At 38.3% G+C, this 22797-nt stretch overlaps 3 protein-coding genes across 4 annotated transcripts; 1 reads left to right on the forward strand and 2 right to left on the reverse strand.

Annotated features, from left to right (window-relative positions):
• Window positions 1-1734: 1734 nt before the first annotated feature.
• On the reverse strand, window positions 1735-7678 carry rlbp1a (retinaldehyde binding protein 1a). Of its 2 annotated transcripts, XM_017419544.2 has the most exons (9): window positions 7511-7678; window positions 7049-7188; window positions 5686-5724; window positions 5199-5327; window positions 4880-5084; window positions 3777-3955; window positions 2916-3074; window positions 2728-2838; window positions 1735-2639 (listed from the first exon to the last, which is right to left on the reverse strand). In XM_017419544.2, exons 3-9 carry the CDS (start codon window positions 5692-5694, stop codon window positions 2493-2495), a joined length of 939 nt encoding a protein of 312 aa, XP_017275033.1. In that variant the 5' UTR covers window positions 5695-5724; window positions 7049-7188; window positions 7511-7678; the 3' UTR covers window positions 1735-2492. The 2 variants fall into 2 exon arrangements, with proteins under 2 accessions (XP_017275033.1, XP_037835948.1); XM_037980020.1 differs by having other exon boundaries at window positions 7049-7678.
• A 1812-nt stretch (window positions 7679-9490) lies between these two features.
• On the reverse strand, window positions 9491-16272 carry slc39a1 (solute carrier family 39 member 1). Its single transcript, XM_017419545.3, has 4 exons — window positions 16015-16272; window positions 14492-14622; window positions 13827-14144; window positions 9491-11174 (listed from the first exon to the last, which is right to left on the reverse strand). Exons 1-4 carry the CDS (start codon window positions 16124-16126, stop codon window positions 10818-10820), a joined length of 918 nt encoding a protein of 305 aa, XP_017275034.1. The 5' UTR covers window positions 16127-16272; the 3' UTR covers window positions 9491-10817.
• Window positions 16273-17445: 1173 nt separating this feature from the next.
• On the forward strand, window positions 17446-22327 carry tmem208 (transmembrane protein 208). The gene is made up of 6 exons (XM_017419552.3): window positions 17446-17643; window positions 19013-19108; window positions 20156-20215; window positions 20308-20444; window positions 21513-21597; window positions 21706-22327. The coding sequence occupies exons 1-6, from the start codon at window positions 17638-17640 to the stop codon at window positions 21841-21843; spliced, it is 522 nt and encodes a 173-aa protein (XP_017275041.1). The 5' UTR covers window positions 17446-17637; the 3' UTR covers window positions 21844-22327.
• The last annotated feature ends 470 nt before the right edge of the window (window positions 22328-22797 follow it).

Here is a 22797-nt window from a genome sequence, read left to right on the forward strand (position 1 = left end):
GAATTACAATAGTCCAGCCTAGGTGTGATAAATGTCTTTCTGTATTAGTTTGGGACAAGATGTTTCATATTTTTAGTGAAATTCTGCAGATGGAAGAAAGCAGTCCTGGTAACATTTTTAACATGGGGGTTAAATCACATATGCTGATCAAAAATAATACCAAAGTTCTTTACATCGAAACTGAAGGCCAAATTAACGACATTCAGGGGAAGTGAAAGGCTGCAAAGTTTGTTCCTAAGACGCTCAGGTCAAAAAACCACTACCTCTGTCTTGTCTGAGTTTAAAAGCAGAAAATTAAGAGTCATCCAGGTTTTTATATCTTTAAGACATGCTTGTAATCTAAGAATCTGATTGGATTTGTTGGGCTTCGTGTATAAATATAACTAAGTATCATCAACATAACAATGAAATAACCAACACTTAAAATATGTTGGGGACGATTTTCATCTCCGATCACACCAAATTTGAGTTCATTATCAGAGCGACTGACTGACTGAGTTATAGCGATTTTCCTGGAGAAAGAGTGCCCGTTGACACTGATTGAAACACCGGAGTAAAAGTCAATGTGACTGTGCTCCAGTGTGAAGCCAAGTGTAACTCGTCTGGAGCCAGAATAATTAGAAACATGTTTGTTTGTTTTTTTCTATAAAGACAGTGTCTATTCATGCATGTATATTGTGGTAACTATATCTGTTTGACAAGTATTATTAGTTCTACTCAAGAGATTTGGTTTGCAAGACTGCCCAAAGATGTAAAAGTTAATTATTGTTCCAGTGTTCAATAAGTTTCCCAGCTGTCAATGTCAGTCCTTAGTTTAATTCCTCTTACAGTGGTAAAAGTATTTAAAGCAGTCCTAAGCTGCCATAACTGTGTGTCTGTTATTTTTTTTATCTCCAGTACCATCTTTGCTTTATGTTTATACTTTATTTCAGACATTCAGAACACCATTAAAGAAACTTCCTGTTTGATATTTCAGGATCACGAGAGCACAGCTCATACCAAATGGACTGAAATATCTTGCGCAGACTCAACTGGTTTATATATTTTATTTTATTTTTTATTTTATATTTTATTTATCACGTCCTGTCTATTTATCTGAAATTCGAAAAAAAACGACTTTCCCTATTTTAGATGTTTATTTTATTCAGTTTGATAGGTGTCATTTAAAGAAAACAAATAGTGAAAATGTTGCTTGCGTGACTACAACCTCTCGTCTAATACATTCCCTAACTTTATTTCAAATGTAGTGCCTTTAGAAACAATAAATATTATCAGGATCGTTCAACCAGGGTCTGTAAGGCTGTTTGATGTCTGTTCTGGGAAGTGTTTTTTATCACCCGCTGTACAGCCTTCCTGTTTTTGCACATTCAGTGTCAGTTTGTGTTGCTTCCTGTGAGAACGATTCAACTCCGCTGTAGAAAACGTTTCAGCCTTCAGTTCCTTGAAGAATTGCAGTTGTGTCTGGAGCTGCAAAATATACCTGACAAGTTTTCAATGATTCTGATTACAAGGAATCTAAAACTACTCCACTTCTGCTCCACTAACTACAACAGTGAGCCAAACCTTTCAAAATGCTCAAATTTGATGCATAGATGCAGCTCAAGCCAACATGTAACGGCGGGACTTACAAATTAATGGAAGCAGTTCAGTTTGAGGAAAAGCTATGCCAAAAGTTTCCATGATAACACAGATCAGACTAATTTAAACAAGCTTTATGAAGCAAAAGAAGCTGAACATGATATAAAGTCTGGTTTATTCCCTAATTTGAGGTTAAAAGAGATACAATGTGTGCAACAAAGAGCAATGGCAATTCATGTAGAACTACAGGCACACAAAACAAACATTTTTCAAACCAGTGCAACAGGCAGAACACGAGGCATCTTTTGTATCACATCTCCCTTGATACGTTTGAAAGAAGGCAGCTGAGGCATGGAAAGGTTTCACAGGCATCACATCAAGAGGCCCCTGCTACAAACACAGGAGTCTAAGGCAGGTTTATACCCCGCGCTGTTCAGAGATTTAACCTTGAGACAAAAAAAAAGAGAGAAAAAAACACTGTAGCACAGCAACTTCTGCAAAATCTAGTTTCGCATTATAACTTTCATGACTGTTCCTATAAATGTTGAAGGTGAAAAACAGTCTGAAGTTATTGCGGTTGTGGTTTAGAGCCTCATATCAGCAACTTTCTCATTCTTTCTCCACTCACACAGTGACAGAAAAGATTAGTACGTAAAGTAACAACTGTTAACTCTCAGTTATTCTGTGTGTGACAACTAAACACCTTTTTTTCATTTGTATCTTATTATTCATCTGCAAACCATTCCCTATTTCTATCATTTACTGTACTTCTATGCTCTAAAATGCCTGAATGAAAAGAAGGGGAAAAAAAATGCAAAAAAGCCTAGCCTTCAGTGTAGTCCACAAAATTTATCTGATCACAAAGCATTTTGGGATGAGGCCGCTCCTTCAAGGTTGAAAACATAATGTTTTTTTCAGAGAGCAGTGTCTTCAGAGCCAAAAAGCTGGTTGGCGATGGCTTGGTAGTCAGCTACTGGAGCTTTGCCATCAAAATCTGAAGGCAGAATATCTGCGTCAAATTCCTTGTAGTAGTTTTCCAGCTCATCACCATGAACAAAAACCTGGAAAAAGTTACAAGAAAAGGATGATTGATAAAAAATTATATATAACTGAATCCCAAATGAAGAAAATAAGGTTTTGTCTGCATACTCTCTCCAGCAGCTTGGCCTTCATGAAGGGTTTGACCACGTTGTACGTGGTGGTGAAGTACCAGGGCTGGTGAATAACATGAACTGCTTTGAAACGAGCAGGAAAAGAGTCCTGAAAGATAGGAAACACCATTGTGAGTTTACGCTTTAGATGAAACGTAAATGCTTTTCTTCTTAGTCTGCTCTGACCTGCAGCATGTCCACCATCTTTTTGAGCTCAGCTGTCTTTATTCCTGAGGCGTGCTGCATGGTGAAGCCTTTAAAATTCTCAATCAGGACAAATCCATTGATCTGAGTCTCCTCGCTTTCAAGCAGCTTCTCCAGAATCACACAGTATGCTCTTAGGACCTGTTTGAAATGCAAAGACATATAATACTGTGCAAAAGTTTGAAACCACCTCTGATTTCTTCAGATTTTGTTGTAATCTGTAAAAGAGATATTGATCAATAGTTGTTCACACTTTCTGAAGGTCTTTAAAAGTTTTTCCTTGGTCTTTGGCAGCTTTTACCCACATTTTCAGTCAGTCCTTGTATCTGACCATGACAGCATGCTGTGAAGCATGGTCTTATAAATATGGAACAAATGAACAGTAAATCAACGTTGTGTCTTTAAAATAAGTAGGGGGAGAGGAGACAATCCAAAAACGCCCTGATGCAAGACCTGAGAGATGCATTGTCCTTCAGTTCATCATCGACTGTATGACAAATTTTCAGCTAAAATCTCATTTAAAACTTTGATAACTTGTTTGTTATGTGTCAACACGACACTCGTTCATCCCTTGAGTTAAGGACCTTTGTTTTATGCTGATGATTCATAGGTTAAAAACAAAACATAAAACATTTTTCTGAATAGTCATATACTGAAGGACTATTGGTCAAAATCGTTACAGTCAAGACAGTCTGATTCACTGAAGGAAAATCTAGAGAAATGAAGGATGGCTCAAAACTTGAACTGCACTGTTGTGTTTTTCAAAAAAACGCTGAAAGAGTTTGCTTAAAATTTCTTCAAAGTTCAGGTGCATTCATGTCTCAAAGGTGTCTGCACAGCTACCTCATCAAAAGTGATCTCCTCCAGGTCCCAGTTGTTGATGTTGAAGAGCAGGATCACATGACCAAACCTGTCTCTGGTGGGCAGAACCACCGGATACCCCGCCTCGATGGTGCTGCGGACGGCCTCGGGGGTCAGGTTCTCAAACAGCTCGGGATACTCCTTCCTGAAGCGCATATAACCTGAAGAACCAGCAGAACATAAACACTTATCAGTGCGTCAAAACTAAATATTACCTCGTACTGGGCACCGCTTGTTCTTCAGAGCATGACGGGTCGCAGCAACACAAGTTCATTACACATTCCTTTTTTACACAAATAAGTCATCCTTTTACTGTATATACATACATGTAAGTATTTATGGGTTTCTGTCTATCTATGCACCAAATAGTTCAAGAATAATATATGTTGAAAAGTCTGGTTAGGACTGAGTCAAGTTTGGATTACTCTGGACTGTTTCTATGGCAAAGATTTAATGGAGTAAAATAAGTCCAAATGCAGCCTTATTTTGAAATTACAGTTTACATTGATTTAAATTATGCTGCTGGTAATTAAAACTAGAGTTAATTTGACTGCTGTGGTGACAAAAATCATTTTGCACTTTATTCTCATAAAAGTGACCAATAGAAAACGCTAACATGTTAAACTAAACGTGTGTTTTGCGAGTGCGAAGCGGCTGTTTTAACAGTGAGCGAGTCACACGGTGTCAAATGAAACTGTTCGGCTTTTTAATCACCCCTCATCCCCCAGACCAACACCGTCAGCTCAGGCTTGGTGAAGTTCCCATCACAACACGTAAAATAAACTTGTCGTCCAGTCTGGACACAAAGGAGAGCTTTATCAGGGGAAACTCAGAGGCATTTCAAAGCTCCCAATTAATGAACACATGGCTCTCTGTTTCAGAGACGGACAAGAAGCATCCGAACCGGGAAACAAAGGGGATCTCATCCTTAATTATGGAAGCCATTAGGAAATGTCTACAAAAACTCAAACAAAGCATAAGGATGCTGAAATGACAGAGGTAAAAACTAAGTCATCTAAACATGATAACTGAATTAAAAACCTCTTCAAAGAAGTTGTATGGACTAACAGGCTTCTGCTCCTCACCTTTCATAAGCTCATGAGCTCTGACAACGTCAAATTTGCGCGCTCTGAGGAAACGCAGGAGCAGGGAGTCTGGTTTGTCCCCAAAGCGCTGCTGCACCAGTTTGACCAGATCGTCTCCCTCTGCTGCCTTGTCCTTCATCAAGGCCCGGAGGTCCTTCAGTGATGACGCCCGTCTCTCATTCGACTCATTCAGCTCTTCCTTTGCCTGCAGAACTCAAATGAAAACACTTTAAACACTGACCCCATGTTTTTGCAGGAGCAAAATAAATACTTCTGCCTAAATACTCTGTTCAGCACTAAGCTTCGTCTGCTGTTTTACCTTCTGCACAGTGTGGCCGGGCAGTTTGTGGCACGGCCCGAACACCGGCCCGTGATCCTTCACTGTCAGGTGCTCCAACTTCGACCTCATCGCCTGTTCTTCCTCTGAAACCATCCGGAAAGTTCCAGTCTACAGAAACACGAAGAAGAAATCATTTTATACAGGTTTAGGTAGTCAGGCTTTCCCTGTTGTTTTAGGTTAAAACACCTGTTTAGTCTGTTGAAGCACAACATCTGAATAATCTACTTCACGTGATTGGAAAAAGGACCAGTGAAGCCATTTTAATAGGTTTCAAATCATGAACTCTGGCAAAATAACTGCATGAAGCACCATCATGTGTTCACAGTCCAGTCTCCAGAATCAAAGGATTTTCACCCTGACCTGTTATTTAACCAGTGAACGGCAATGACACACACTGACCCAGCCAAGCAAAAATAAAGTGACACTAAGGGACCTCCAATAGCATTCAGAAAGAAATAAAACTTACTGCAGCCATGGTTGCAGCTTCTCAGAGCAGCTACACCAACTGTGCAAAGGAAAAGGAGAAAAGAATATCAAAACATCAACATATCAGAGCTTTAATTGAGTCAGTACCACTTTACAATTAAGGTACTCAAATAAATTATGAACAATAGTAAATAATGCAGACTATAAACACATAAAACATCATTCATAAGCAGACAATGTATCAAATAAAACAGAGAATGAGTAAATTCTTGCTAAATAGTGAGCCAACATTTATTTGCGCTCATTTATTTTTTGTATTCTTCATCACTGAAATATTAAATATTAAACATTTTCAATAAGTTACTTGTATGCAAGTGCTTTGAGTATTTGTAGATATGTTTGTTTCTGCAAATAAGATTATTTAGATTAAAAAAGTGATCTTAGTGAGTAAAAAAATTACAGTGACCTGAATGGATAAAAAGTGCATCATTTGATTTTGCCAAACCGAGCCTGCTTCAATGTCTGAACAGTGTTCTATAATTGTTTTATAAATGTTTATTAATGCTTTAAGAAGTGTTTACAAACTCGTGAAAAACCTGATTATAAAGCCATTAATAAATCCTTTACAAAGATACCATGATTGTAAGGTTGTACTGTTTAAAAGTCTGTGGCTATTTTTTTATTCCAAACTGGACATAGTCTTGTTTTTGTTCAATAAAGTATAAACGTTGTGAAGTTTGCATTTCTTAACATTTCTATTGCATTTATGGAAACAAAGGAGGTTTCACAGGGCAGTTTCTATTTAGATTTGGAACAAACAGGAGTTAAAATGTTATATTGTGAAATAATTGGATCTTTATAGATCTAGATAATTAAAGAAAGTGTGAAAGCGACCTCAGTGTCTTTGTAACTTGAAACTAATAGAAACAGGATAATGAATAAACTGTGACTGAACACTCTTTGATTATTTTGCATACCTTTGTACATGTAATCAGCAAACTGTTCATTAAAGACAAGGAAAATGAATATGAATAATATGTATATATATATATCAGAGCCTGAGTCATCCTACTGGACTGAGGTACGTTAAACTAACTTAATAAAATTAATAAAATTATTGAACGTACCTCAGCCCAGCATCATGACTCAGGCTCTGCTGCTTCACTTCAACAAATATGGTTCAATAAGTTTCATTACAACCTCAAATTTCCAACAATCTTTAGATCAACATAAGCATTTAATACATCAGAATCTGAACGTAAATCACCTGTTCATTTGTAGCTACTGTTTAAATGTCGTCAACATCCATTGACTTTTTGATTCACTGATAACTAAAAACATAGAGACTCCAACATCTAACTTGTGTATTTACTGTTTTGAATTAAAGATCTGAGCAGCCTTACCTTCAGCAGACTGGATGAGAGACCTGCAGAGACTGACGAAGGAGACAAACGAGGCAAAGAGGACCAGGAGGAGGGAATTACTGAGTACGTCACTCAAAACAGGATTAATCTTCACACAAGAGGATAATCCATATAGCAAACTGGAAAGTTGCACAGACAAGGAGATGCATGACGAGCTATTTTTATTATTGCTTTCCAAACTGTCTATTTTTTGTTATTATTTTACATCTAAATATTTAGTTCTCTATTCTAAGAAAACATGTTTAGCAAAACCTAACGAATTACCAAAGTTATATGCAAATGTATATCAGAAAATGCTGCATGAACACACAAAAAACAGCCATGAGTTCATTCATACAGCAGAATAATATGTGACTCAGGTCAGTTCGTTCTGAACTGCTTGTGTTTTCTTCCTAAATGTTGTGTAATTTTGCGTAAAAACTCATCTTTTTCTCTCCTCACCTGCGGTAACAGCTCAGGCTCATCACATGTGACATTAAAGGTGGGATTTTGGTTCGAAACTCCTTCAGGCTGTGGGACCGCCATGTGAGCGAGACGACCACCTGTACAGGAACGCTCACACGTCCATTTTCACATTAAACTTTCCTCTTTCACATTCTTTGAAATCGCCCTCAGAGGCGACCACTTGTTTTGTGTCCCAGATTACAGATTATTCATCCATGATTGCACAGGATCAGACAGACTGGCCTCTCATGTAGCTGCCCTCATTACTGGCAGTAATGAAGACTCAGTTAATGTATTTACAGTTTTTATGAAACCGAACACGAGTTTTTCCTCCATCTTACATCAAGTTTGCTGATTGCTGAACCTAATTTTGTGTCACTTTACTTAAAATGTTGGATGGTGCTGTTGACAGGTGAGCTGCTGCTGCGTTCACCTGGAGCCATTTTTAGAACCAAAGATCAGATTGTGATGATCTGTCTTCAGTCATGATTTCTGTTCAAACATTTTATTTCCTCCTGCCAGTCTGTATCTGCCCACCAGATGTCCTCGAACTCTCTTCTCCGTCTCCCACTGTCACCTGACTTTCTTTTCCATCTCCTGATCAGCTCGCTGTTTGTTTCGACCCCTTTTATTCAGATTTTTACCTGAATGATTTCCTTATGTTGTTGTATTATAGTCATTTTAGCAAACTAGACAAGTTCTATAAATTCAGCTGCATTTTCCTTTTATTTTCTCCTCTTTTGTTTGTTTAGGCATTTTTCAAGGATCAAGATGTATGGGGTCAAAGGTAACAGGATGTGTTGTCGTTTCTTCTAACTGCTAAATAAAATCTTTGTAAAAAATATGTTGATTTTTTTTATATACTTTACTGAGACTATTTTAGCTAAAGGACAAGATGCTATCGTGATGGAAACAGGCCACATTAAATTTCCCTGGACATAAAACTTGGTGTTTTTTAGCTGGAAAAGGTGGACTTGTTCACCAGCTTTCAGGCCAAAATGAACATTTCCTAGAGTTTTTTTTCACAGACCTGAATGGTGTCAGTATCTCCCTTCTTTGGTTTTCTTTCCTGACGACATGGTGCCACCTGAGAATAAAACAGATTAGAAAATCATCTGTTTTACTTTGCAGAAGGACATGTGGGAATACAAATGAGTGCATTGACTAAGACGGGGTCAGTGTGTGTGAACAGACCGAGCGTCCGGCTCAACGCTGGGTCTCCCTGCTCCACATACTGAGGACACTGGCAGACTTACTGCACCATTGTTTCTCCACACGCTCATTAGTGGATGCTCAGGGATAACAAGCAGGATCCAGCAGCAAATGGGTTAACAAAGCCCTGTTTCTGTCTCCAGCTTGCAGCTCTCATCCTTAATGTGAGCTCATTTATAACATCATTGTGCAAAAAATTAAATGGATGCAAATGTTTACAGGTTTTTTCATATTGTGAATCAAAGTCTAGGATGTAAAACATACTTATGTGCATTTTATTTTGGAGGATCTGAGAGGAAGTGGATTGTTTTATCCTGTGAGATGGCCATAAAACAGGTGACGTTTTAGATTAAAATGGACTAATGTTGCTGATAAACTGAACACAGCTTCGCTCCTTTTGTCATCTCCAGTGAGCTGATTTTTATCTTTTTGTCATGAAATATCTGACATTTCCTTTAAAAAAGCTAAATCAGAAGTGATACTCTTTCATTTATAGAAGGCTCTATAAAATAAACAATTTAAGCATCCCTGAAACTGCTCCTTTTAAGTTTATTTCTTAAACTATTTCTTCAAATTCTGCCTCATTTGGGTTTCTGTTAGTCAGAGGATAAACACTGCCATCTGGTGGCTGAAGTCATCAACCAACCACATTCATCAATCGCATCAAATATCCCATAAACACAGGAAAAAAATGTTATCAATAAGAAATGAGGGAAAAGAAAAAAAAAATCCGTAAAGACGGTCACAAACAAGCAGACCAAAAACTTAGTGTTGTATGTTTTTTGTTTAAAAAAAAACACTTTACACAATTTTTGGTGAGTTAATCTTTTTACATTGATAATGGGTCGAATATAAAATAATTTACCTCCCAAATGAGATGATCATAAGGCAAAAAGTCAGTTGTACAAGCAGAAAGACAGCTTTTGTTCTCAGATTTTTTTAGGCTTTAGAAAATAAGACATGTGAGACAAAAAAAACAAAAAACAAGACAGAAGCAAAAGCTGTGGACGTTACCATCAGTACTGTGTAATAAATAAATAAAAAAAATCTGAATAAAGTCTTTCATGACTGAAGTTTTGAATTACAGCTAACCTTTTTGCTGATTCATCATACATTTCTGTTTTTCCTTCCTTCAGGCTGCGATGATGGAGTGATCTGATCGTCACATGACAAACTAAAACAGAAAGTGGAACAGTTCTACTGCTGTAGCTGCGTTTACAGCCTCAGGAAGTCTGTGACTCACAAATATGTTTAACGTTTTCAGTGTCTTTACAAACGTTGATCATGGAAACAAAGTAGGTGGTAGATCATATCTTAAACTATAGCTCGGCTGATGCAGGTAGAATAAAAGGTTTAACTTTGCAGGAATGCTCCTTGTGTTACCTCTCACCTTGTTGAAACGTAAAACTTGTTTGTTTGTTCACTGAAACAGGGAAAGATGTAAAGAAACACTTTACATTGGAGGTTTTTAACTGGACAAACATAACTACCACTTTCCAAGTAAGAAAAAAAAACAGCTTAGCTTTAGAAACCAAGTTTAAAATGAGCCAAAAGTAGCAAAATATCAATCTTACTGAATAATCCCAAAGCAGCAGACTAACTATTAACAAACATGTGCAAACACTAATGTTGCATTCGACATAAGCAAGGAGTGCAAGTTTATTTTTTAAGGACCAAAGAGCTGAAAATGTCTCCTTTGCCTCACAGAAACACATAAACGTATGAGATTTAGGACCGCTAATATCGTCTTTTGCTTCCAGTCTTTTGCTTGTTAAAGATAATAAAGCGATTTGGTTTTCGGAACCAAATCATGTTTCAAAAAGTAAGGTCAGTGATAAACTTACCCCTGTGTTTCTCTTTGACAAACCTTCGTGACTCACATGCAAAGAATACGTGTGTGAAAGCCATCTGTAGTCAGAACATTTTTATAGAGTATGTGCAACACAAAGCTGACGTCAAACTCCCTTTGACATCAAGAACGTCCAGAGTGTAGATGCAACAGTGCAGCGGTGACCCCACTTCTTTGATTTAAGAATTTGATTTTGTCCGGAAAGAGCAACGTAGCCCACTCTTTCCTGCGGCACACGACGCCTCAGCCCAAAAAGAACATGAGTCCCGCCATGATGCTGAAGCCCACCAGGATGAAGATCACCTTGAGGAGCTGGTTCCCGGCAGAGTTGAGCTCGTGCGGGAGGATCTCCATGAAGGTGATGTAAATGAACGTTCCGGCGGCGAGCCCCTCCAGGACGGCCTGAATCAGAGCTCCGGCTGACAGCTGGGCCTCCATCACGCTGATGCCGATGGCGATGCCTATCGGCGACATCAGGGCGAATATGAAAAGGTACGCAGTGATCCACGCTGAGGGGACGGCACTCTGGACCAGCTTCAGTGACAGGCTGAACACTATGATGCTCTTGTGGATGAGAATGGCAGCGCAGATCTCCAACACCTGCCAGAGACAGTTTAAGAAACATGCTGAGAGGATTCAACAATGCCATAAAAACCTGGCTGTTCGACACGAGTCGCCCACATTAACAGGGTTGTACAGTCTGTGAGGCAGCATGAAGCCTCAGGGAGACACTGAACATTTAATCAACATCATACTGATGATATTCAAAGTCAACAGCAGCTGCTTTTTCACGCATTTAACCACGCTCAACACTGCTGACGTTTTACCGATTACATTCTACTTTGTAGCAAGATGAGATATTTGGTCAACGCAGGAGGAGAAAACTCCCATTTTCAGCTGCTATTATGTCACAAACTGGGTCTCCTTACACGGTTTACAGAAAGGCTGAAAGTCTATAAATACGGAAAACTAAACGTGGACTTAACTACTTAAACCGTATGTTTAGTAGACCAGAACAAAAAAGGGAACATTTTAACATCTGGAACTGAGACCTTTCTGTGTGTTGTATGCCCATTCTGAATTAAATGTTTCCAACATGTTTAAAGGAGGCTTTTTGCATGTTTTTGTACTTTCATTTGGGCATCAACTGCTTCTAGAAACAATCCAAGTGCAAAAAAAAAAAAAACACCCAGCTGTTTTTTGACAATTTTTTCTGGTGTCTGCAAAACGACCTGTTTCAAAAAGCTCGGGATTGTTGCGTCATAATCCCCGTTAGCAACCCCAAGCCGAGCCCAGCTCCTCACCTAGCAACCCAAGTGGAGCTCCACCCACTTCATTACAAGAAGACCATCGCGTTAGTTCTGCTGGTTTTACTGCTGAACAATGTCTGCTGGAAAAGGAAAATGTTCTGTTGTCGGCTGCAATATAAAACATGTGCATGTTCTCCCAGTCACGGAGAACAGAGCTGCGTGGCTTCATTTTATTTTTGATGCCAATGTCTCCATGATATCGCCAAAGAAAGTTGTAATTTGAACAGCTTAGCTGTCCCAGAAACACGTCTCTGTTAAAGTCACGGCAGGTTTGTCTAAGCTAACATTAGAACTATGTTAATAAAAGAGAAGAAAAGTTGTAAAAAAAAAAATAAAGCTGATCTTTACCAGGCAGTTGTCTGGACACTTTTCGAATTTGGACCTGCTGATTGCCGGTGTCCTGACCCGCTACCAGTCGGGTTTTGGACCGCTGACTGCTGCTGTCCGACTCGACAAATATTGGTTCAGAACCGCTAAGTGCCCCTGTCCCAAAGAAAGAATCCTCAGAGTTTGAATTAATAACGATATAAATGTACGTCAGATCCGCAGCATTTAATCCTTCAGAGAGTTTTTATGTTTATTGACAGGACACTGAGTTGGGGGGCGTGGCCAACAGCAGCTTATTTGCATAATAGTGCCGTAGCCCTAAAACTGCTCTTTCTGAAATCAGCTCAAAAAGAACTGATCAGGTGAAATCTCAACATCTGAGAATGATTTAGTGTATTTAATGTAATGAACAGGGTTTGTACAGCCCACAGACCTATCCTGACTTTTTCAAGGAAGCATAATAGGTCCCATTTAAGAAACGGTAGAAGTGCTACAATTTCACTTACTGTTTGTGTGTGTGTGTGTTTGTGTGTGTGTGTGTGTACTGTCCTTGACAATTACTGAGTTATACATGCAGAATATGATTTTTCATCATCTTGCTGAGAAACAAGAAGTTATCTGTTAGACAGCGTGTGTTAGGCTGAACTTAAATAGATTACTGGAGCGTTCACAGATGTGCAACTTGTACTTGTGCTGCTATTTGTACTTATCCACATCATGTACATTTGTCTTTTTACTCTAAACTCAGAACGTTTTTATCCTAAATGAGGTCAGAGTGTAAAAAAAAAAAGTAAATATGGATTTTGTTTTTGTATTTAAAGTACTATTTAAAGTTTAATTCCGCACCTAAATTTTTTAAACTTTGCTTCCATTGACCCAGACTTTCTTGTACCCCTTTGAAATGGTCTTGATCAACACTTCTCAAGGCTTTCAGAAATGAGACAACTTGTTGCTGTTTTTTCACATCAAGCAAACCGTTAACAACATGTTGTAGAGGTAACAGCTCCTTTTTCATCAACTTTATAAAACCCTTCCATGGCACGGTACACTCAACAGATTACTTGTTTCATTATTCTGCATTACGGATCATTTTTCCTTCAGTTTAATGATTTTTTTTCTTGATATCTTGCCTTTAGAGTTTTTTATTAATTATCCAACAAATATGCACTTAGTGCTGGCTTGAAAATGTAACCCAAGATGCTAAAGGGATGAGAGAATAAATATTAGTTCCTAAATGATCATTTAAATGTCTGCAGGTTTTTTGTGACAGTAATTTGAATGTTTCCAACATGTTTAAAGCGGACCTATTATGCAAAGCAGCTCACACACAGAGACATTAAGGTGGACGTGCCTGAGGCCAAACTTATATTTGCCTGGCACCGTTGAGGCTGCCATCTGATCAGCAGATCTGGATCATGTGACAGCGTGACTCATTTCCTCTCAATCTGTTCTGAAGCTCTGAACTGAAAGCTTCCTCTAAATGTATTCACAACGCTACGTTGGAGCAAAGGTTATATAAAGTGAGAGAGAAAGTTTTAAAACGCAGGCGTGGCAAACGGAGGGAAAACAACGAAAGCTCAAAGCAGCGCCAACGTCAGCCGAAGCGCCTTCTCACCTTGGAGTCGGTGCTCTGCAGGCCGATGGCGAGGCCCTCAAACACCGAGTGGAGCGAGAGCGAGAGGAAGAGAATGAAGGAGCGAAAGGGCGAGTGGGCCTGGAAGTCAACGTGGACGTGGTGCCCACTGCTCTCCAGATCGGGGCCCCTCACCGCCCCGTGGCCGTGCTGCACGTGACCATTTCGGCTTTCTGTCAGAAGCGGCGCCCTCTCGTCGTGGGACCCTCGGATTTCCCGGCAGTTCAGGACGATCTTCTCCAGAATGAGGACCATGAAGAAGCCAGCGGCCATGATGAACTCAGGCAGTGGAAAGCTGGACTGTTTGGGACAAATACCGAGATTTCAGATCCAGTTTGATGTAGTCAGACATTACTGAGACAGATAACCAAAAAATAAAGCAAAAGACAACTACAACAATATTTGTTTTCATTTTGAAGATTACAGTTTCTATAAGAGTCTGCCACTACAAAAAATAAATTATGTGACATGAATATTCACTGCTTCTTTCATTTTATAAAACTGAACTGAGTTTTCTTCATATTCTGACCTAACATCTTAGAGATCTGGAGTGTAGGCTGGATGAAATAATCATATTTAGTGAATATTTCAAGACTAAATTAACAGCGATTATAAAAAAATGAGCGCTGATGAGTTTTTTGTCGTACCTGCACCGTCTGAGAACTGAGCTCGGCGCTGATGTCCGACAGATAATCTGGAATGATGTCGAGCAAACACGCTGCCAGGAAAACCCCGCCGGCAAAGCAGCTGATGAAACTCAACACTTGGTGATGGAATTCTGCGGACGGAAAGAAAACATCGCTTCATTTTCAGGATGAGCTCGAACACACGCAAACCTGAATTATTTGCTTTGAGTTGATCGATTCGTGAAGAGAAGAAAAAAGTGTTGACAAAAAAAATGTGGTGAAAACTGTTTGATGTGTGTCATTTTTTTGTATTTGTAGCTGAGGGATTGGATGCTTTTTTTATGCCAACATGACCCAGAATAATTCAAATCTATAACAAATTATTTTGATGTCTGTTAGTATTAGATCTATTTAGCTCACACACAGCTTGCACTTAACGGTTTTAGTACCCGCTTTTTACAGTGTTGTTCTATTGTTGTTTTTTTCATTTTGCATGGACTTGGAAAGACAAACACAATCAAGATTCAGAGTATTTTAAATATACAGTAGCTTAAACTTGATCAAACTAGTATGAAATCAAAGAGCTAGTGGTTCATCTCTGACAAGACATTTTCCTAAATAGAAGGTCTTTTTGGTGCATTGTGTGATTACTACTTTACTGCACAAAGGTTAGAGTAACAAACGCGGATGCAATGAAGACTGTACTTTCACTTCTATGTAAGAAGGTCAGAATTGACCACTCATTGTTTTTAAAGCTCAAATTAAATGTAATCATGTGACGGCGTCTGAGCTTCAGGCTTCAACCCCATCAGGTGACTCCTGCCAGTCTGACAGGAGGGCGGACCACCATCATTAATAACTAAACCCTTATATTTGTTACAACTATTATTATTATTATTAATGAAGTGGGAGTCTTTTTACATAATGCCGAACTTTGGTTAGACACATGAAGATGTTAACACTAAACTTCAAAAATAAGCTTCGATCAAGATACTGTTTGACAACTAATTAAAGTTTAAAACAATGCCATTGTATTATTGACCACGTTTTTATCTCCCCTTCAGTCTCCAGGAACATATCATGATGGTTTATCAGGAACAGTGGGATAAGATCAGGAGTAGTTAATTGCTTTAAAAAACATTATCGGACACACAACATGTGATTCACGTGAATACTCTGTAGGATAAAATGTCATCAAAATGCTGTAAATTCGCTTAATTCAGGCGGAGCCCTCCTACACCAAACTTGAGTCAAACTTCTAGCAATTTAAGTCTTGCTTGCCTATTTGCGTACAGAAATACTGTATGAAGAAAATAGAACAGCACAAAATTATTAATGATCCTACCTGCTGTTCATCGGCATTATTGTTGTAAAGCAACAACTAATCTAATTACGATAAAATAGTACTTTGTTTCTTTGACTGAGTTTAAAATGCCTCCACTTTAAGACTAAACACTTAACTCGTATAATCATATTACACACAAACAAAACAGGTAATAAAAGTACTTATTTGCCTGTTACATAGGTGAATAGTCAGTACCAACCTGTCCCAATGTCTCTGAACCATTTTAACCGAGCTGGGATAAACCCAAACAGGAGAGTTAGGAGCAGCAAACCGATCAAAACGCCGATTTTCACCTGAAGCAGGTGATCCATTTTAGATATAACCTGTCAGGTAAAGAGTGCCGGTCTGTAGACTAACTACACAAACACTGGACCAACTATGGAGACTGTTGGTACACGGAGAGAAGCAGGCGGTAATGAGCAGCACTGAAACCAAAACTCATCGAAGTAATGTTTTTATTCGCTGCTCCCGCTACGGCGGCCGAAAAGGGTCAAACAATAACAACAAAAGAAAAGCGTTTCAGAAAAGGAGGGCATCAGGATCTTACAACCAAAATGTTAATACTGAGTTAAGTATTCACTGTTATGAGTCAAAAATAATTGTTTTAATTGTTTTGTGTTTTTATTGTACAGCACTTCAACTCTAGCTGTCAGTGTCAAATTTATTTGTATAGCAGTCGTTGACCAAAGTGCTTCACAATTTACGCAAACCATCAAACATAAAACAAGATTAAAACAATGAAATAAAAAGAAACACAGAAATATAAACAGTAAACAGTTGTTTTAAATGTGCTCTATAAATAAAGTAGATTTGGTTTGTCTATCTAGTGATAATATAATTTCTGCATATAGGCATAGTAGTATTTGGCCTCATACCTAAGTCCAAAAAACAAATGCTCATTAGATACATGACATACTACAACTAAAATTTATTTCAGATGTGAAATAAAAATATTATTTAGAGGTTTCTCTTATAAATGAGACTACATGTCTAAATAAAAGTAAATTTTAAAAATAGTATTATTACTATTATTATTGTTGCTGTTGTTATTATAGCTAATCTCTTATTTAAATGTTTTATAATTACTGGTCTTTGTCAAAATATTCACTGAGTCTACAGTCCCTCCTTCTTAGTAGTCTTGTTGTCTCAGACAAAACATTTTATTCACGATCCTTAAACCATCTGCTCAAAATGCATTAATTTGTTCACATTTTTCATAGCTTCAACTCCAGTAACTTCTTTAACCCATTGCTTCACTATAACATAGAAATAATTTATAGATATCATCTTCTATAATATCAATCAGAAGGCCCCAAATATATCCCTCTGTAACATGTGGATAATATCTATGTACCTTTAGAGCTTCAGTTTGTTCCTATAAACTGATACAAACTGTTTGTTTGTTTGTTCATCTCTCCCTTTATTGTTTTATTTTTGTCTTACAAACACCTGAATATTTACGTTACTACTTCTCACACAGTTGTAAAACCGTTCATGCTGCAAAAACGTTCAAAGCTCACCTCTGATTTTTATTTTGTAGGCCTGACTTGAAATACAACACTTGACCGGCAGGCGGCACCATTTCTCCAAGTTTTCATAGCCTCCGTTGTCGCCACTTGTGACGACACATTTATGCGCCGGAAATGTTCCCTCCCCTGAATCGCCCGGAATGCTGATGTGTTTAAAGAGAGAATGACACGACAGGGGGTATCTGGGTTTGAGTATTAATAATAAATAAAAGAATAAGAACGAGAAGCGGCGGTGGATCCGAGGACGAAGCAGACAGAGTGGAGGAGAGAATCAGCAGCGGGACACGGAGCGAATGGCGGTGAGGAAGAGTGACAGCAGCAGAAACACTCATTTATTTCATCAACCTGCTTCATTTACTCACAGCATGAAGTTTTTGCAGCTCTTTTCGCCTGTACAACAGCAAGTACTTTAAGCAGATGTACCATCAAGCATAGTTTTATTTGTAATTAATTTAAACATAGGATCAAGTACAGATAAAACTGACTGTGCAAAAGTTTTCAGTCACCCCTTTATTTCTGTTTTGCCTCCAAGGTGCCACAATGTCCAAACTTTTTAAATTATTTCCAGGAATGCTTTTCTAAAGTTTCTAAAGCATTTACACTTTTATATGTATTTTTAGTTCACTCTTTGTAGCTGACCTATTTCAATGACATTATTTGTAAATCACTTAACACCAACGATGCAAAGTACACAGATCATGGAAAGAACCAGAGTTGTGTCGACACATGCCAGAAAAGTTAACTTTTATTCGTTTATTCCTCTAGAAGACCTTGAAACACTTGTCCATGCATTTATCACCTCTAGATTGAGCTACTGCAGTTCAACAATGCAGTCTTGATGCCTACCAGTAAATAAATGATAATAATAATAAAAAATTACAGTGAGACCCGGAGTTGGTGCATGTTTGCGTTCAGCGTAATTATGGTCCAGGGAAGAAACTGTTCTCTAGTAAGTTAAGCTATTAAAGCACCTGTTGTGCCTTCAGGGGGGCAACCGGTCAAACAAATGGTACATCAGGTGGGAACCATCGTTGTCATCATTCCTCGCTCCAGTGAGGACCGAGATGTCATCTGGGGTGGGGAGAGGGTGGTTGGTGATTTTCTGTGCAGCGCTGCTACTCTCTGCAGCCTCCTCCCGTCTGCTGCAGAGCAGCAGGTGTACCACACAGATACTCATCCGTTATTCATTCAGGAAACTTCATGACATAATTACTGCATACAGCTAAAGGAAGTAATCTCATTTAAAAAATGTGAAATTACAGCTTTGGTTTTTTTTTAGAGACTAGAAATGATTCAAATGTTAATACAAGTTCTGGCTGTCACAGTTCGCATCATAGAAATAAGAACCATGTTTTTTTCATTGCTGGTACTATAATTTTCCCTTTAATTAATTATAGTAGTAAAAATTGTGTTTTAAAGGAAAGCAATCTAATCCCATAATAGAAAACTCATCAGCACATCCGATGCAGCAAAATGGATTCACAGGAAGAAGAATTTTCTGTTCTTGTTGAATTTTTAAGAAGTGTTGCTTTCCTAAAAAAAGAAAAAGAAAGAAAGTCACAGTTTGAAATCTTGTGATTGTTTTTTCCTACAAATGGCTCCTAAATGATTTGATAAGTTATTAACCGATCTGTCTCTCACTCTCCTTCCTGTTTTTTCGTTTGAAAGCCCAAAGGTAAAGTCGGCACGAAGGGAAAGAAGCAGATCTACGAGGAGAACGAGGCGACGCTCAAGTTCTACACGAGAGTCATCCTCGGAGCGAACGTAAGAAAGACACACATGGGTGTTTTCATTTTACTTTGGCTCAGGAACAAATGGATCCATGAATGATCGGTGGATCAAATTCACTCTGTGATAACAGAAACAATTTATGTTCTGACAGTGTATCATATCAGAAATAAATTATAATGTTTTAGGGAACAAAGTAAAAAAAAATCTGCACGTTACAAACGTCTGTTTTCAGAGTTTTCCTACAGCGCTTTCTGATTTGAGTGAAGGTATTTTTTAGTTTGGCACATCTTGATTTGGGAATAATTTCTTGCTTTTTTCTTGCAAACAATACTCTGGATCGGTCAAACTGAGAGCAGACTGTGTGACTCTTTTAGATCACACTTGAGCTTTTCTTATGACCGGGCCACACCGACCGTCTAATGAAGTACCTCCTCGCTTTCCTTATTTTTAGCCTCCTAACAGATGACTTTGTGGCAGAACTGCCTCATATTTGTAGTCCCCCCCCCACACACACACACACACACATTAACTGAAGCTTTTGTTCCAGATGAGGGAAAAGTAACCTTAAAGCCAACACGTTTGTTTTAGCACCCAGCATAACGCATTTTAAAGTTTTAGGTAAGCGTGATTTATAGTAGAAAACTCCATGTGAATAGCACTGTTGTAAAAAAACTGCATGAATCCTTAATTACACCAATGCAGATTTGCTCATGGGTTTTTTAAAATGCCCCACCACTGACAGAGATTTGAAACAAATTTACATTTGACTTTAAAAAAAAAAAAAAGACACACATCTAGAAAGGACTTTACTTTAATCAAATAAGACAAAGAAAAAAGCAAATGCAGACATAATTTTAATCTCCTTCTACATTATTTAAATGTCTTGTTTTTGTTGTTGAGGCAAAGATAAACACAAAATAACAGTTTACATGTTTTCCTTTAATAAATGACTGAAAATGTAGAGATTTTTGAAAGTTTGTAACATGCAGATTTTTTACTTTGAATTGTCTGAATGATAAATTAACTCCTTGTTGCAGCTCTTTGTTAATCTTCATGCAGGAAAAACTGTTTTTCTTACAGGCAATATACGCTGCTGTGAATTTCTTGGTCTTCTACAGTTCTTCTACATTTTGGACATGGGTGAGTGTATTTGCCATCCTCACATCTGGTGGAAGATTTCTGCAGCGTTCTGCCTTTTCTTGCTTTACGCCCGTTTTGTCTGTTGTCTGCAGCTGCTGCTGTTGTTCGCCATCGCCGTGTACGTCGGGAGTTACCGCTCCATGTCAGCTATGGCCAAGCCAGCGTTTGCTGAGGACGGAAGCCTCCTGGACGGGGGGATAGATCTAAACATGGAGCAGGGGATGGCAGAGTAAGCAACAACCGAAGTACAACAGAAATGTGTTGAGAGAAGAGGCCCTGTCTTTGGCCAGCAAATAATGTAGAAACACATGATGATGGGAAGCAGCTTGAAATGTTCTGAACCAGAAATGATCTTCCTGTGAGGTTACAGTCAGAAGAAAACAGATTATTAGTCTATCAAACTAATGCATGACAGAAGGCAAGAAACAGATGAGTCAGTTTCTGAGAGATTTACTAAAATCATTTCCTTATTTGAAAAAGAAAAAAGTCCTTGAAGGAATGCATATCGCTCACTGCCATTCATGCCAGAGGTTTAAACTGAGATCATCTTGTGTTGAGAAATGAGAGTTGGAGCTGTTTTGGTCAGAAAATAACAATGTGTGATCCCTCGCTGTGTGTTAGCACTCAGAGTATGTGTTGGTGATGGTGCTCAGCTACTACCACATCAAACTGACTGGGAAAAGAGTCAGTTTTTGTTTGATTTTCGTGTTTGCTAAGGTTGATAAACTACAGTGGCCATCTTGAATTGGACTGACTCCAAAAGTTGATCAGTAAAATCTGTCCAGTTTTCCAAGAGATATTTTGCTAACACAAAAGGCAAACCAACACAGACACGGGCTAAAACATTGTTGCCCACCTTCTGATGATAGGTGATGCATAGAAGCTTAAATGTTTCTTAAATTGTCTAAATTTGATGCTCATGATTTTTTTCACACCTTCTGAATATTTTCATGTTTTTTCTTTCTACAAATAATTCTTTAACTGACTTTTATCTTATTTTTTAAGTATGTTAAGATTTTATATGGAATATATTGTAAAGAAAAGAAAATAATGTAAAATATAAATACTCAGTTGCAAAGCACCAGGTTTATTTTAAATTTGTGCCATTTGCCTTTAATAGACAAGACAGGAAAAGAACAGGAAGTGCATGTAAAGACAGAAAAATAAAAGCCCACTGACACTAAAACTCAGCTGCTAATTTAAGCAAAAATTGTACTAATTTCTGAATCTAAACACATACCCTTTACTCTCATGTTTTTTTTCAGTCAAATGAACTTTCTTGTCATTCTGTTTGTAGACATTTGAAGGATGTCATCCTGCTCACTGCCATAGTTCAAGTGCTGAGCACTGTCTCCTCGTATTTCTGGTATCTCTGGCTGCTGGTAAGAACTTTTGTACAAGTTGTCTATTTCGTATGACCCGTCTGTTAATCTCTGATGTTGTCCTCATGCCTGATAATTTGTTTGTTTGTTTGTTTGTGTGTGTGCCAGGCTCCGGCCCGGGCCCTCCACCTGCTCTGGGTGAACTTTCTGGGCCCCTGGTTCATGGCAGAAAACCCGTCGGCGCCAGAAGAGGTGAACGAGAAGAAGCAGAGGAGACAAGAGCGCAGACAGATGAAGAGGTTCTGATGCGGCGGTGCAGACCCAGCAGTATTTTTATACACAGGATCTAATTAATGCACAGAAAGCAAGGAACTCTGAAGTTGTTCAGGAAGACATTTTGTTAATTTAAACTCAGCTGAAATGTGATTCTGTGGAAGTTTGTTTTTCTGATTCTTCCCTAAATGATGAATTGAATTGTTCCCTGTTTAACGACACCGTCCAAACACCGTCTGTCTTCAGGAAGAGATTGAACAGCTTTGCCTTTGGCCCACAGCACATTTCCTTTAAGTTACCCACCAACACCCAAACCTGAAACCGACTACAAACTGTACTTCCTCTGATACTTCCACTTTTTGTCAAGGTTTTATTTTACTTTCTAAAAAGAAGTCTCATTAGCTGCTTGTTTCCCTTTTATTTTTTAAACCCTAAAACTCTGTTTCTGTATCAGTTACCTGGATAAAGTTTTAATAAGGACAATGGGAGCAATTTTGCAATAAAAATCATTCTTTAAGAGGCTGTTTTTCATGATAGAAAAGCATTCAGGGAGGTTTTAAAACACATTTTCTAAGCCTAAGCAGTGAAGTGGTTTGATGCATGAGATTGGGCATTGTTCTGCATAAATAATGGGTCATAAAAATAGGAACTAATAAACAACAATAATTACTAATAAGCAAAAGATCAGCTGCTGATCTATGCAGGAAATAACAACCTAATGTTCAGCTGCTGTTTAGTTATTGATTGAAGCTCCTCCTAGAGGGGTTGCAGTTTCCACAGAAAACATAGTGTTTCATGATACCTAGTACTTGTACTTACCAGTAAATAAATGTACTGATACCTAGTACTTGCTTGTGGCTTGGTACACTTGGCTGAAAGTACATACTTAAGTATGCAGAGCAACTGGAGGAGAAGTGTACTCAGTCAGGAACTTCAGTCAGTCCCACAGTTTTATTTCATGTAGGCAGGTTTTTTATTAATTAGACT

The sequence above is a fragment of the Kryptolebias marmoratus genome, linkage group LG15 (assembly GCF_001649575.2).
Source record: "Kryptolebias marmoratus isolate JLee-2015 linkage group LG15, ASM164957v2, whole genome shotgun sequence".
Taxonomy (NCBI): domain Eukaryota; kingdom Metazoa; phylum Chordata; class Actinopteri; order Cyprinodontiformes; family Rivulidae; genus Kryptolebias; species Kryptolebias marmoratus.